Raw genomic sequence first — 15,140 nt, 5'->3', positions numbered from 1 at the left:
AAATCAATGAATAAATTATATTGTTGACTTAAAAGTAGTTATCGAGATAATGCTCCAGTAAAGAGTAAACCTGCATACACATGTGCATGTCTAAGTTTTGCAAGTGCTAACTATTGTATTGGTGTATTCTCTTTGCAGAGCCCTACACTAGTCACTCTAGAATCTAATGACAACATATTCTTCCCTTGAACTGCAAGGTCTTATGATTCAAGGTTGTTACTTACTTTAGACCGAAACTGACGTTCCTGGGCCGAGCTTTCGAACCAATGACGAAGGTGATTACGCAGCTAGGTATAGAAGGCTATTGGAGTTGATCGTCTTGTATAATACATCAAATATCGTTTCAGTCTAGTGGAGAGTGTTCATTATATATTTCATCAATTTTTGTGATACTTTCTGCCGCTTTAGGAACCATTCTATGTCATTAAGTCCGCTCATAGGGCCGATCGCCATAGTTATAGTAACGTAACATTCTTCGTAAAGCTCACCACGTTTCGAATAGCCATATTGTCCAAGGATTAATTCATATACGTCGTATCCAGAGATGCCTCTTTCTCGTCTACGTTTATTTCTTCCCTTTCCATTCTGACTCGTCCATGATTTCCGGCATTCTTCACCTTAAACCCCTTTTCTTGTTACTATGCTATATATTTTACCCTCTAATCTACTAGGTTAGACAAGTGAACAAGTTGACTCGCCTATATACAAATAATCCACACCTTATTCTTAGTGACCAACGCATGGATAGAAATTCACAGAATACAGCTTGACTTGAAATTGCAATATAGATCTTACTAGAAAGTTAGAGTATCGGTGTAGATAGACTGGTAGAAGCTATTATTATGGTCCCCGAATGAGTTGGTCGAGGCGACTTAGTTCGCCGACCAAGTTCTATGTAATGCATCTCCTTAGTCACCGCTTGTTGTCGAGATTTAAGAAGCACGGAAGTATTACGCGGCAGCAGCTGGATGTACGTCGATCTGAATTAACCAATATCTAGTCGAATCTAAGCGGTGTTACGCAATCAAGATCAGATCTAGGCAGAGCCTGAAGTATGCATTCAACCCTCTGAACAACGCAGACTACAATAAAGAACTCTTGACTGGTTCGGACGAACCGGAACCATCCCTGTGCATGGATATAATGCTATAAATCAGATAGGCTATTGGTTATATTCGAATTTGTAATGGTATAGGGACCTATCGTATGGATTAGAGTATGAAAAGTTTCCGACAAGGTTCAAATTACTCCGATTCCATGCGGAGAGTTTTTTCTAGCGGAGAAAGTAAGTTACTAGTATCGAAGATTGTCATGTTCTTTTCAAAGCTCTAAAGCGTAGTGTACTACTCATGATGATAGAGATACATAGGGCATATGTTCGAGTAAAGGCCTCAAAGCTAGTATTGGGGAAGTAATGCTTAACATGAGGATAATTAGAAAAAAAAAGGTATATGTCTTCATGGGGTAGGGCTCGTTGATCGACACAGCTGTCTTGCCCCGTCAGCCCCGTATATTCGCACTCAGTTGCCTCAATTTCAGGAGAGATCGGATCGGCAGTGTATTAGTGCACTCCCGGTTAACTCAACTAAGAGCAGCCATGTAATTGGAAGAAAATGTTTAGGTCCATTCAGCTTGCCAGCATATCGTTACATGCATTTCGATCACGAAGATCCTTTCTAGGGTCTCCATGATCGTGCTTCCTACTTTAGTTGAACCGGACCCGGATACGGGACAAGACAACGGCACTCAACAAAATCTACCGCCCGAAGTTAAGGGGGCCGGATCAAAGGAATTCTGATTGGACTTTTAAACGAAGCCGACATTTGCGCCACACTCAGCTCAGTCCACAATACGGCCAGTGTCTTATAAATTTGTGGCCGTACCGTACTCACCGCAAATAGATTATTGACACCTCTTACGCGTCGTATACTCTTTCCAGTGGATCTAATGAAATCTTGCCCATGGTAACACATACCGATACCCAATCTCGTGTTTGAATATGCACCCCGACGTAGAGCGAATGGCGGCTGAGCGCTGATCTGTCTGTGCCGCGTCCTGCCAACATCAGCCTCCGGGGAATACTAAGGGTGATGATCGACGCACGTATTAGCGCTTACCGTAAGAGCGGTCCGCGAGTCTAATAATGGAGATGATGGTTAAAGGAGTCGACGACAACTTTCTATAAAGTCAGTAGTTAAGTCCTGCAAAGTCGAATCTTAAATCAACACATCGACAACGCAATCTTCAAAGCAAACTACAATTTAACAAACTCACCAAACAACTCTCATAATCTTAATATCGACTTTAGTCAACCCCTTCCAACATTCAAAATGCAGTTCTCCGCCATCTTCGCCTCTGCTATTGCCTTCACTGGCCTAGCCGCTGCTCAGGTTCAGCGTCCCTTCGCCAAGATCAACGTTGAGTCTTCTCACGGTGGTGCCGGCAACGGTCTCGTGAACAAGACTATCTCAGTCGGCTTCGATGTTCCCTTCACGGGCGAAGAGCTTAAGGAGGTTTCGAGCCTCTACCTCATCGGCGCTTCTCTAGTCGATATCAACACTGTCGTTTGCCAGCCTCACAAGAACACAGATGGGTAAGTTGTCTAGTTACAATAATCAATCATTAGTTAATTAACATAATCTAGCTCCGACACTGCCGCTAAGACCTTCGATGTCAACAACCCCGGTCGTCTCTCTACCAACACCGTCGTTGTTGGCAGCATCACCTGCCGCCACTCTTAAGTTAATGAACCTATCTTAAGTAGCACTGATTCCGCATTTCGTGGGGTCATGAGGACTACTTGGTGAAGGTTTCGCATTGAAGTTGCTTGTCATTTGGGGAAGTGAGATATATAGAGGAGGAAGAAAAACCGGTATGATGCATACATAATGGTGTTTACTGGCGCATATTATTTATTATTCTATTCGCTCGTTTGTATCACTATTAGACTATCAATATAAAAGTTGCACCCTACGTCATTTATCTTTTTTTTTTTTTTTTTGATTTGCTTATTTCGGGTTAAATGTGCCGTCTAAATTGTGGCTAGGATTTAAATGCTTGCGGTTTGTGGCAAAAGCTTCCGCGCCTTTGGCTTGGCGCTATGTACTGCATACATCTTAACAGATGGAAGGTGCTAGTAAAAATGAACGATTGGTAAGGCAAGTGTGAATTTGAATTCGGATTGTGGCTAGGCTTAGTTTCGGTTAATTGGAACATTAAACTTATATCTAAGTACGATTTTTAATAATTAGTACTACTTCAAAATTGCAAGTTGCGTGTCAGGATGACCTCAGGTACCTATGCCTAAGCTAGCCAAGATGTACCAAGCCACAAACGTGTACCTAATAGCATATATCAGCGCTGAATGGTACTTCACTTATACGCGTGGACTCCGCCTCCGCCACGAAACTAGTTGAGGTTTACTTTAATAGAAGGCAGTTTCTTTATTGAAGCTGGCCCTATTACGACATCTATCGAAAATCTACCCGGAAGCTATCATTCACTGCCTCAGTAACGTATGAGGCGCAAGTTCTAGGTAGCAATCTAAAATAAATAGTCATTACTATGTACCCGAGGTAGTTACTAGTATTAATCTATATATTTATCGCTTAGCAACCTGTATTACTTCATTCCTCCTCCCTTCGTCTACTCCGCTTTTGAACTACATTTTCAAATTCTGTACATCTTCAACATCAAACACCCACAAAGTTCCTGAATAACAACTAGTTATAGACCTTGATTATATATCCTATTAAGAAATATTTTCGATCAGATACCGAGTGATAGGCGAACTCTGAGCATGTCGTACCCTTATGGCCAACCGGGTTATCCCGGTCAATACCCTCCTCCGGGTCAGTATCCTCCTCCGAGCCAATGGTCGGCACCACCACCTCCTCCTCAAGGGTACAATCAACCTCCTCAAGGTTATTATCAACCTCCCCCTCCTCCTGGCCCCCCTCAGGGTTATAATCAATACGGGCCCCCTCCTGGTCCTCCTCAACCTCCTCAAGGATATAATCAATATCCCCAAGGCCAATACCCCCCTGCGCAAGCCCCGTATGGCCAGCCTTACCCCCCAGCACCCGTAGGACCGCCTACACCTCACAGTCTAGGATATGGGCCACTCCCACAAATTCAATGGGATGCAACTCCTGACGCGCGGGCACTAAGGGGCGCAATGAAAGGTTTCGGCACAGACGAGAAGACGTTAATTCGTGTTCTATCCTCCAAAGATCCTATACAGATTGAGGCTATCAAAGCAACTTACTTCCGGAATTTCAGCCGCACGCTCGAAAAGGATATAACATCAGAGACGAGAGGATGGTTCGAGACAGGACTAATCGCGGTTGTCAGAGGACCTTTACTCCACGATGTACATCTCTTGCATTCAGCAATGGATGGGCCTGGGACGAAGGAAAAGATCCTCAACGACGTCTTGCTAAGTCGCAGTAATGCGGATATGAATGCCATCAAGAGTATGTACCAACAAACATTTCGCCGGTCACTAGAGAGCGACGTGAAAGGAGATCTCAGCATGAAAACCGAAAGACATTTCATGATCGTACTAGGCGCAAACAGGGCCGAAGACAGTGCTCCGGTCATCCCCCAAGCTATCGATCAGGATGTCATGGAATTATATCGCGCCACAGAGGGTAAAGTCGGTACGGATGAAATGATGGTGTGCTCGATACTATCTACGAGAAACGATAATCAAATACGGGCTATTAATCACGCCTACGAGCAAAAGTTCAGACGACGCTTAGAGGATGTTATAAGAAAGGTAAGTTTGACTACCCAATGTGTAAGCCACACCGAATTATAAATGCTGACCTTTTCGTAGGAGTTTAGTGGGCATATGGAGGAGGCTTTACTATATCAGCTGCGGAATGCCATCGACAAATATATGCATGCAGCTGCTTTACTCGAGGACGCAATGGCAGGTTTAGGTACGAAGGACCATCTACTAGTCTCGAGAGTAGTCCGATACCACTGGGACAAGCAGATGATGGCAAATGTCAAGGGCGCATATCAGCAACGGTATCGTCGAAGTCTTGCCGGCCGCATTAAAGGCGAAACGAGCGGAGATTACGAGAGGCTTATGCTAGGCTGTCTTGGGGAGCCGGTCTGAATGCACGTTAAGGGGGCCTTTCCTTAGGTACTTTCGTCTTCATAGGTTGGCGTTACTCAGTGTCATGTCGGGGATGTCTTGTACGACTTTATACCATTCCGTTGATGTTATCCTACTATGCTCTTGTTGTATGAGTAACGATTGTAATGTCGCTATAAGCGAGACATGATCGTCTGTTTTCGATCAATTATTAGTCTGTTCCAAGCGCTATGACTATTTATACGTGATTGTTGAGAATCTATACATTTAACTAATCTATTTAATCGTCTATAACTTTAACTTCTATGCAGATATTTAATGCTAATGTAGAGTAAGACACAATATCGGTTGAGGATGGTGCAATCCTATCTGCCCGCGCCCGCAAAGGAATATGCTACATTTAAACCCCACAATGTACAGCTGCTTTCACCTGCAAGGAACCGAATCTGGAAGCGCCTATACCTCGGCCTCGGCCAATGTGGCGCTGCATCGTTAATACTTCAACTGAACTTTATTGCTTGGTTGTTTATTTCCCCCCCACAAAGCTTTGAATTAACCGACCGTAATAGCACTCCAAAAGCTAGCTTTAATAGCTGTTTCATAGCTCTATTAAGCTTTTATTATAGCTTACAATAAGCTTCCACCTCCCGCTTAGATCTCTTGTGCTACAGACGAATCTGCAACTAACCTATTAAGCCTAAGTTCGGGTCCTTGAAATCATCCCTATCAAAACAGCGATGTACGTATATACCTAGGTAGACTTCTATAGAAGACCGACCAACCAACCAACCAACCAACCAACCAGTAACCTTTTTTTCTTTTTTGCGTTTTGCGAAGGGGTAACTCGGATCTCATTGGCCTTCTTATTACTAATAAAACTCCGCCTTGCTGACGATCTCCCGCTTTTAGAGTCGCGGGGGCCGTTCGCCTTTGAATTATGGATACGGCGGCTCAAGCCCAAGCTCAAGTTCAAGCACAAGCACCTGCACCTTGCTCCCGTCCCTCGCAATGAGTATATTATATACGAGTCAATATGAATTCTTTGCGTCTTTTGCAGAGACAAATCATTCTTTCCTTTTCGCTTCTCACACTCCCTTGGATAAACGCCAAGACTTAACCTCCATGGACATCGTGTGGCGAACCTCGATCGCGCAGGCGGCAATTGCCGGTTGCTGTTTTCTGTTATATACCGCCCGCGGTCTATTTTCTAAAGGTCCTCAATGGACCCGTCCCTTTGCTAAAGAAGAGGCACTCTTGCCTGGTATCCGTACGAGATCTTGGAATTTTTGGAATTTCTTCCTATTGGCTTTATCTACAGTCGGACTTGCTTTGGCTATTTTGACCGCTATATCACCGCCATTTAACACCACCAGGATCTTGGAGCTAGCACCATGGGTTGTAGCTCTATTCATTACGGCTGCGAGCCGTCCCAAGAAGACGCCGAAATCTTTACTAATTCTATTTACTACCACCGTCGTGTGTGGTCTAATATCACTTGTGTCGTGGTACGGTGAGACGGAGCGGGTGAACATTATCCATGTCGCCTCTGTCGGTGTGGCGTTCGCCGCTCTATTTCTAATCATGTCAATGCCCATGCGAGACCCAGACCTAGATCCAACGGGTATCGCAAATTCTCATTATCCTCCTACTTCCCAGCTTCGCAGCCCCGAGGATAATTTGAGCTTATGGCAATTCATGACTGTCTCGTGGTTGTCTCCGCTGATCTCTCGGGGGTATAAAAATAGATTGGATGACGAAGATGTCTGGTTACTACCATATGACTTTCAGCATGAAAGGTTACATCTATTATTTCGAGATCTTAAGGGTTCTATAATAAACCGTTTGGTTAAAGCAAACGGGTTGGATTTGATTATCATCACATTTTTGGGACTTATAGAAACAGCGGCTAATCTTTCAAACCCGGCTCTTCTCCAGCGCTTGCTACAATCTATCGAGAAAGGCCTCACCCATAGAGATGAGTCTTTCTTCTACGCGTTAGCTATCTTGCTAGTCCGTCTCGTCGCATGTCAGTCGGGCGTTTTTCTTCTTTGGTATAGTCGGCGCGCATATGAACGGTCGCGGGGAGAGCTACTAACAGCGGTTTATGCTAAAACGTTGGCGCGTAAATCATTTGGGCTTCGCACAGATCTGGTTGAGGCTCCTCAAAAGAATGGTATTGAGGATGGCGTTGACGATAACATTGAGCCGGGAGAGGAGACGTCGCTGCTTGGTAGGAAGCCCAAGAAGACGCGATTAGCTCGTCTTCTTGAGTTCCTGAGACTTCGCAGAGCTAAGGATCAAGGCAAAGCCAAGACTAAACCAGAGCAACCGGCGACTATGGGCAAGATCCTCAATTTGATGAGGAACGATGTATATGAGATAGCCCAGCGATTTTGGGAATTCCCGAACCTCATCACGAAACCGTTGCAGCTGATTTTCTCACTGGTTCTCATCTGGCAACTGCTGGGATGGCCTTGTCTTCTTGGGTTGGCCTGGGCAGTGGTTCTCCAAATCCTGAACGCAGCTTGTGTTCGTTCACTAATCAAAGTCGAGAAGACTCGAAGAGTTGCGACCGATGTCAGGCTTCAAGCAACTACGCAATTTGTCGAGGCTATTAGACCCCTCCGATGGTATGATTGGCAGTCTAAGTGGCTAGGAAACGTCATGCAAGCACGGGCGAAGGAACTACACTTGAAGATTATCACCAGCTTATGGACCATTGGGGTCGGTGCTTCTAACCTTGCTGCCAGTGCCCTTTTCCCAGTGTTCACTTTCTTTGCAGTAACCTATATTGCAGGGCGCCCTCTACCAGTCGATGTGGCCTTCCCTGCTCTTCAGCTCTTCACGATGCTAGAGTCTAGCTTGAAAGAACTGCCCAACTTAATAACAGTCCTTTTGAACGCATCCATAGCGATAGGGCGTTTAGAGACATTTATGAATGAACCAGACAAAGAAGAGGGTGACTATAACGACATCAACACCGAGATCGAGTTTCGAGATGCATCCTTTGTGTGGCCGACCAATGGCAAATTGGTTCTCGAAGATCTAAACTTACGCTTCCCTACAGGCCTCACTCTTATTTATGGCAAGGTGGGTGCTGGAAAAACCGCACTACTTGATGCTATCCTGGGTGAGCTTAATCAGGCCAAGGGTGATTCTACTTTGCCCAACGAAATGGTAGGATATTGCGCCCAATCTCCGTGGCTCCAGAACATGAGCATTCGAGATAATATCCTTTTCAATTTCCCTCTGGACAGAACGAGATATAACGAAGTCCTGGATGCGTGTGAGCTTATGCCTGACTTGGCCAATTTCACCCATGGAGATAAATCAAATATTGGAGAAAATGGCATCGGCCTTTCGGGGGGTCAGAAGGCAAGGGTGGCGCTAGCAAGAGCTGTGTACTGTCAATCCCGAATCTTACTACTTGACGACCCTCTCGCTGCACTCGACCATCAAACAGCTCAGTCTATTGTCCGAAAACTATTCCGCGGGTCCCTTTTGAACGACCGCAAAGTTGTACTGGTTACGCATCGGGTCGACCTATGTCTATCGCTCGCAGATCAAGTAGTCGAAATTGTGGATGGCAAAGCTCGCATCCTTGACCCAGATGAGTATCCTAGAGAAGTTGATATGCCATCGCAAACTCACGACGTCGCTACCGAGGAAGAAGCCAAAGTAGTCACCGAAGAGCTAGCAAATGCTGCAATTCCAGACAAATTCATCGAAGACGAGACTCGAGCATCAGGCGGTGTAGTTGCCAAAGTTTATTGGATATATATCAAAGCAGGTGGCGTGACATGGTGGCTGGCGGTTATTGGGATTTTCTCACTTTTCCGGTTCGCCCGCGTGTTTAATTACTGGTTCCTCAAGGCATGGGGCGAAGCTTACGAAAGAATTAAGGCACAGTCCTCTATAGGCCTCTCTGATATGGCAGACCATATCTTCGACGGGCTACCAAGCCCTGAGGACGATGTCAGGCCATGGCTTGCGTGGTATGCCGTCCTTGGACTACTTATGACCATATTGTATGTCTTGACCCAATGTGGTCTTACCATTATCCTATATAGGGCATCGAGGAACTTGTTCGGCAAGGTCGTTGATCGAGTAAGCCGTGCGACGTTCCGATTCTACGATGTCACTCCAGTTGGACGTTTGATGAACCGCTTAACTTCTGATATTGGAATGCTGGATGGCGGTGTCATATATCCACTTCAGAATTTTGCTCTTTGGTCTCTAACATGGCTAAGTTCCCTAGTCGTTATCGCTCTAACGACGCCAATATTTTTTGCTGTCGCACTTGGGATGACAGCCTGGTTTATTGCTATTTTCATGCGGTTCTTGCCGACCTCACAGAGTCTGCGCCGGCTGGAAATGGTAACCCTCAGTCCGCTAATGTCAAATTTTGGTATTCTTGTCGACGGTCTAGCTACGATTCGAGCTTTTAGGGCACAGTCAGACTTCCAGAACCGTAACATCGTTGCTACCGACATGTTTCAGAAAATGGACCATTTCTACTGGAGCTTACAAACATGGCTCCAACTCCGATATGATCTGCTATCCGCTTTCTCTATATTTACTCTAACGATACTAGCCTTGGCGCAAGGACTATCCCCCGGCTTAACAGCTTTCGTGCTCACGAGTGCTGCCCAGCTGGTCGAAGCTACTCATGTTCTGTGTAAGACGTATGGTCAACTTCAGATGGATTTCGTATCCGTGGAGAGAGTTGCTGAGCTTTTGGATCTAGAAGAGGAGCCCAATGGAGATGTCAAGCCCCCTGCGTATTGGCCTTCGTATCAAGACAGCATCACGTTTGATTCGGTGACGCTTAAGTACGCACCTCATCTTGAGCCTTCATTAGTTGATGTCTCTTTTACAATTCCCAGTGGGTCGACCTGCGCAGTTTTAGGCCGAACGGGATCCGGTAAATCTACACTAGCACTCGCCCTTCTGGCAACGATGCACCCCGAAAAGGGGCAGATCCGTGTTGGCGACCAGGATATCTCTAAAGTTGACGTACATACATGGCGCCAACGAATCAGTTTCGTAGCGCAGGACCCCGTACTATTCCCAGGCACGATTCGAGAGAACTTAGATCCATTAGAGCAACACTCAGATGATGAACGCAAGGAGGCGTTACTACGTGTTCTAGGGCCGGAATGGTCTCTAGATTCAATCATTGATGTTGGAGGGAAGAACCTTAGTCAGGGCCAACGTCAGCTCGTGGGTATCGGACGGGCCATTCTTAGAAAGAGCCCTATTATCATCTTGGATGAGGCAACTGCGTCGATTGATAAGAAGACGGCCCTCGCAATCCAAGATGTCCTTTTGGCGGAATTAAAGGATAGTACTGTCATTACGATTGCTCATAGATTAGAAGCGGTCAAAGATGCCGATTATTTTATTAGATTAGATGCCGGTAGAGTGGTCGAAGCAGGACCAGCTGGCAGTACAAGATAGGAGGTTTACGTGCTTAAGAGGTACTTTATATATCAGGTACATTATGTACGTGTACATATAATTGATGTTTGGTGTTAAAGGGGCATGTTACTTGGGTACAATAATACAGCAGATTGGATATTACTTTAGGTTAGGTACATTATGTACCTCACTAGGAAAGAGCTATCAGATAGATCAGTCAAGTGTTGGATTGAGTGTCAGGTACGATAGACCTGAAAAATGATAAATGAAATAAAAGAAGTCACATCCCTCTTATGTACATCCTAAGGAGGTAGGTACTCTATTACATACATGTGACAACGCTGTTTCCTACAAGGAGCATTTGTCTGTCATTGCCGTAGCGCACTGACCCGGAGAGACTTATCAAAGGCCGGAGACTCATAAGATGTAAGTAGTACCTTCCGAACTACGTAACTTCTCTAGAGAAACCGGAACTCCGTCAGTGCGTTTGTTTATCGTTCGTGACAGCATCACCTTCCCAAAGAAATTGAACATCTTCACTAGTATTAATTCTGGTAGTTATTAAATATGCTTCTTATATAAACTAGACCCTTTCCATCGTTGATGATATTCATCGTCTCTTCTACATGATCTACTAGCAAGTTAATTAAACCAAGTTCTCTTCAAAGAGAGCGATCAGATCAACCATGGCTAGTGACTATCCACTACTCGCCAATTGCGCCGAACAGGGTACGCCTATACGGGGGTGTGCTCTGCCTTTTACCGTAACTCCTGACCTCACTAAGCTCAAGTCAAAGTTCAATGAAGTATCAACTTTCAATTGGTCATATCCCACAGGACGTGCCCTGGGACCAACCATCCACAACATCTGTATACGTAATATAGATGAGTTCATCTGTTCTTTTGAGTTGAGCCGCGAGAAGGATGACTTGGAGCAGTTCAAAAGTACCCGCCTACGCCCAGAGTTCGCTTCTCTCCCGGATGATGAGATATTGAAGCAGATAGCCGATCTCGCGCAAGAACGAGCTCTCATAATCAATTACTTACTCAGTACTCGCGTGTCACCCGTCTATCACCAAGACTGTGTTAATGAACAGAACCATCCGGATACCGAATATGAGAGGAAGGAGTTGGAAAAAGACCGACCACGTATGGCGGCAAAGATAGTCGAGTTCTTCTGGGGATTTGCACACTCGGGAAATCCACTGCCAACCCATCGCCACAAGCAACTGGGTATATCCGCTTACGATCGCTGGGCTGATCGTATTGATGACAAGCTAATAGTCATGGCCGAGAGACTCAATAAAGACCCACAGAAAATGAGAGATCTATTCTAGGAGAGCGGACCTCAGCCTCGTCTTATTCCTCAGATCCATAACTCAGTGGGGGTCACTACTAACAAGGGTAGCAGCAGCAACCCAATTGTCATCGAGAGCGATGATTCTTCTGACGAAACCGACGACAAGCCCAAGCGCGTACCCGAGAGCTTCACCGGCACTGAAGGAAGCACCAAGTTCACTAAAGAACTCTCGAACGACCAACATATTGCGAAGAGACGCATCGTACTACCGCCCCTGCCGAGCCTATCATTTAGTCAGGCTTCGGAGCAGACATCGAAAGATGCCGAGAGGATGGTCTCGCCTACATTCGAGGAGTTTCAACCAGAAAGCCCAAAGAGGAAAGATCAGAAGTAGGAGTGAACCTAAATAGGATTTGCGTCGATGATGAGGACAAGGTACGCGTGTAACTTTTGGCAGATTATGGCCTGTTCTCTCTGGTTTTATTTGTTTGGTGTAGCCCCGCAATTCCAGCACAGATACCCTTTGATGCTTTAGGGATAATAGGAGGAAGGACGTGAGATCTGAAGCTCGTGTTTTTGAGGATTTGTCCAAGGGGTTTAAGAAGTTTGGCTTCCACTTAGGCAGGTTTCTTTCTAGTATGTTTGAAGTAAAAACAACTTCATAGGAACTACTAGTGACCTATATATGCAAAGTTCTGGCTAGCTTGCTTAAAGTTGGCAGTCTCGCGAGGATAGCCCATAGTTAATGACACTTGTGTTGCGTTTATAAAGTATGATGAGAATTCTCAGACATTAAAATTTCCTTGTGCACTTAATATAACATCCGTACCCATAATTTAAATGTGATTTGCCCGATCCCATAACCGGAAACCGATGGTCGAGAATAACATATGCTAGACATTGGAATGCGACTTGCCAGGTTTCTCATAATTAACATTAACTAAAAAGTATACCTAAACTACTTCATACCTATTTCATATAGTTATAAACTTAATAATTAAACGTTAGGGGACAAATTAGTACGTTAAATTTAATAGGTAAGTCGCTAGTACGTATAAGAAGTTCGTGACGATTGAAAGATGTATTACATCATCCCATGTGAAGGTCCACGTCATGATAGAGGTTCACCTATAGAATAGTTGGCTTATTCTCAGAGTATCGTATTGATTAATTAGACAATGCTTTAAAGTAATTGATCAATAAAATTACGTGGTTCAAGATGACTTCGATGCGTCACCTCCATCTTGATCCGTTGAAAAGACAACCCTTGCTCAAAGATCAAACGACCCCTAATGAAGAAGACACCACGAAATTACCGGTGAAAAAGGTTCACACCGACCCTCAAGGGTCTAATAATAACGAAGATGCAAGTGTATACTTTATCGGTACAGCAACAACGATAATCGAGTGGCAAGGACTTCGAATCCTTACTGACCCCAACTTCTTACATGCTGGCGACCACGTGCATTTGGGTCCAGGGGTGACCGCTCAGCGGAAGACAAACCCGGCGGTAGATTTACATGAGCTACCAGCAATCGACTGTATCCTACTGTCTCATTACCATGAGGATCACTTTGACCAGCTCGTTGAAAAATCGCTGAGCAGGACATTCAATATTATAACGACTCCACATGCTAAGGAATGCCTCTCAGGCGAGACCAAGGGAGATCCGTTCCAGTCTGTGCACGATCTAGGTTTCTTCGAGAGCATGATACTCCACATTGACCGCAAAGACCCGTCTCACGCGGGTGGGTACGGCAAGGTACCAGTGATTAAGGTAACGGGGATGCCCGGGAAACACGTGCCTCCGGGACCGCTTGCTATGGTCAATGACCTCATCAAAGCCGTGCCGCCAACGAACGGATGGCTTATCGAGCTTGGTTATAGCTTTACGGCCCCTACCGGAGGCGACTCGGGCTCTATCGACACGGGTTACCGCATCTATATCTCGGGAGACACGTTATTTGTAGATGAACTAAAGGAAATTCCGAAGCGGCTTAAGAACGAGAAGATTGACCTCATGTTGGTGCATTTAGGCGGTACGACAATTCCGAGCCCGTCAATACCCCTTTTAATGGTGACGATGGATGCCGAGCAAGGATTGAAGTTGATGCAGCTCATGAACCCGGACGTGACCATCCCAATTCATTACGATGACTATAATGTCTTCTTGTCGCCTCTATCGGATTTTAAGAAGAAAGTTGACGAGGAAGGGTGGAATAAGCGAGTTGTTTATCTTGATCGCGGGGAGCAGTACGAATTCAAAGTCCCGGGAAACTGAATAAATTGAGACTAGGTACCTCCTAATAAGGAGACTTGAATAGCAAGATGACCTGACTTTGTGCTGTGTGTCACAGCGAAGACGGGAATCGGGAATCGGGAATTTCTGCAGGATCGCGGGCCGCGTTTTGGATGAACTAAACTAAATAAAAATTTAATTGACCAGTCATATAATCGTTATTTAATCTCCCCTTTCCAATAAATTTAATAATATCCCTCGTTAGGTACCTAGATGCATTGTTCATTTATCAATTGAATTTTTGTAAACAGCCTAAACTGGACCGATATATGAAAATGATATATGAGCACTTTGTATCTTATTAGCCCTCTTTAGTATCTTTAGTAAGCCCTAAACCGGTTTATATGATCGTGTAACTAGATAATTTCTTCCAAGCTTATCTCGGATGGGATAAGATAGCCTGTTCAATAAAAAGATCTAATCCTAATCCTAGCGTCTACATAGTTTAGTTCTCTGCTGTCTTACACTATTTCCCGAGACCTAACAAATTATCCTCTTATGAAAGACGTACAGGTTTGTTTTGTAATGCATCGCACCGCAGTTAGATATGAACACTTACTTATATGGAAATCGAAACATTACCTTAGGTATCTATAAATTATAAGTTCGGAGCGTACTCCGGTACATATGAAATATACCTTACGTACATAGCAGTAGAGGAGATGTCACGCAATGATTGAGGGTTATATTAATAAATCAAAAATTGTCTACTTGAGGTACAGTACCTAACTTAACCTAATATACCCAAGTATTACTTACATGAAGTATGTACCTAATGTACTTAATGTACTTAATAAGCTTTTCGGTCGCGAAGAAGAAAGGATACCCTCAGGTACTTAAAAAAGAGCGCGGATTGTACTGGAACCTTATTGATTCATCCGGGTTAAGACATTTGGGGCTTCCCATGTTAAAAAGGGCCAATGTCACACCTTCCGCGTAGCAGGAAGGAATACAAGCCAATCATGGGCGAGCTTGCTCTTTAAGCGTGGGCCATTTATAAGTTGCTCAAATAT

General features: G+C 44.8%; 4 protein-coding genes across 5 annotated transcripts; all 4 read left to right on the top strand.

Moving 5' to 3' along the window:
- Positions 1–2,330: 2,330 nt before the first annotated feature.
- Positions 2,331–2,741, top strand: GL218_03276 (uncharacterized protein; the record flags this gene model as incomplete). The annotated part of the gene is made up of 2 exons (XM_033579828.1): positions 2,331–2,593; positions 2,645–2,741. 2 exons carry the CDS (start codon positions 2,331–2,333, stop codon positions 2,739–2,741), a joined length of 360 nt encoding a protein of 119 aa, XP_033437406.1.
- A 1,058-nt stretch (positions 2,742–3,799) lies between these two features.
- GL218_03275 (Annexin A7) lies at positions 3,800–5,128 on the top strand (the record flags this gene model as incomplete). The annotated part of the gene is made up of 2 exons (XM_033579827.1): positions 3,800–4,780; positions 4,841–5,128. 2 exons carry the CDS (start codon positions 3,800–3,802, stop codon positions 5,126–5,128), a joined length of 1,269 nt encoding a protein of 422 aa, XP_033437409.1.
- A 1,101-nt stretch (positions 5,129–6,229) lies between these two features.
- Positions 6,230–10,567, top strand: GL218_03274 (ATP-dependent bile acid permease; the record flags this gene model as incomplete). The annotated part of the gene is made up of 1 exon (XM_033579826.1): positions 6,230–10,567. The coding sequence occupies one exon, from the start codon at positions 6,230–6,232 to the stop codon at positions 10,565–10,567; it is 4,338 nt and encodes a 1,445-aa protein (XP_033437408.1).
- A 2,480-nt stretch (positions 10,568–13,047) lies between these two features.
- On the top strand, positions 13,048–14,109 carry GL218_03273 (uncharacterized protein; the record flags this gene model as incomplete). Of its 2 annotated transcripts, none has more annotated exons than XM_033579825.1 (1): positions 13,048–14,109. In XM_033579825.1, one exon carries the CDS (start codon positions 13,048–13,050, stop codon positions 14,107–14,109), a length of 1,062 nt encoding a protein of 353 aa, XP_033437412.1. The 2 variants fall into 2 exon arrangements, with proteins under 2 accessions (XP_033437412.1, XP_033437411.1); XM_033579824.1 differs by having other exon boundaries at positions 13,615–14,109.
- Positions 14,110–15,140: the final 1,031 nt, after the last annotated feature.

The sequence above is a fragment of the Daldinia childiae genome (genome assembly GCF_008694065.1).
Source record: "Daldinia childiae strain JS-1345 chromosome Unknown Scaffold3, whole genome shotgun sequence".
NCBI lineage: Eukaryota > Fungi > Ascomycota > Sordariomycetes > Xylariales > Hypoxylaceae > Daldinia > Daldinia childiae.
Note: the sequence above shows the minus strand (reverse complement) of the source record. Positions and strands in the feature narration are given on the sequence as shown.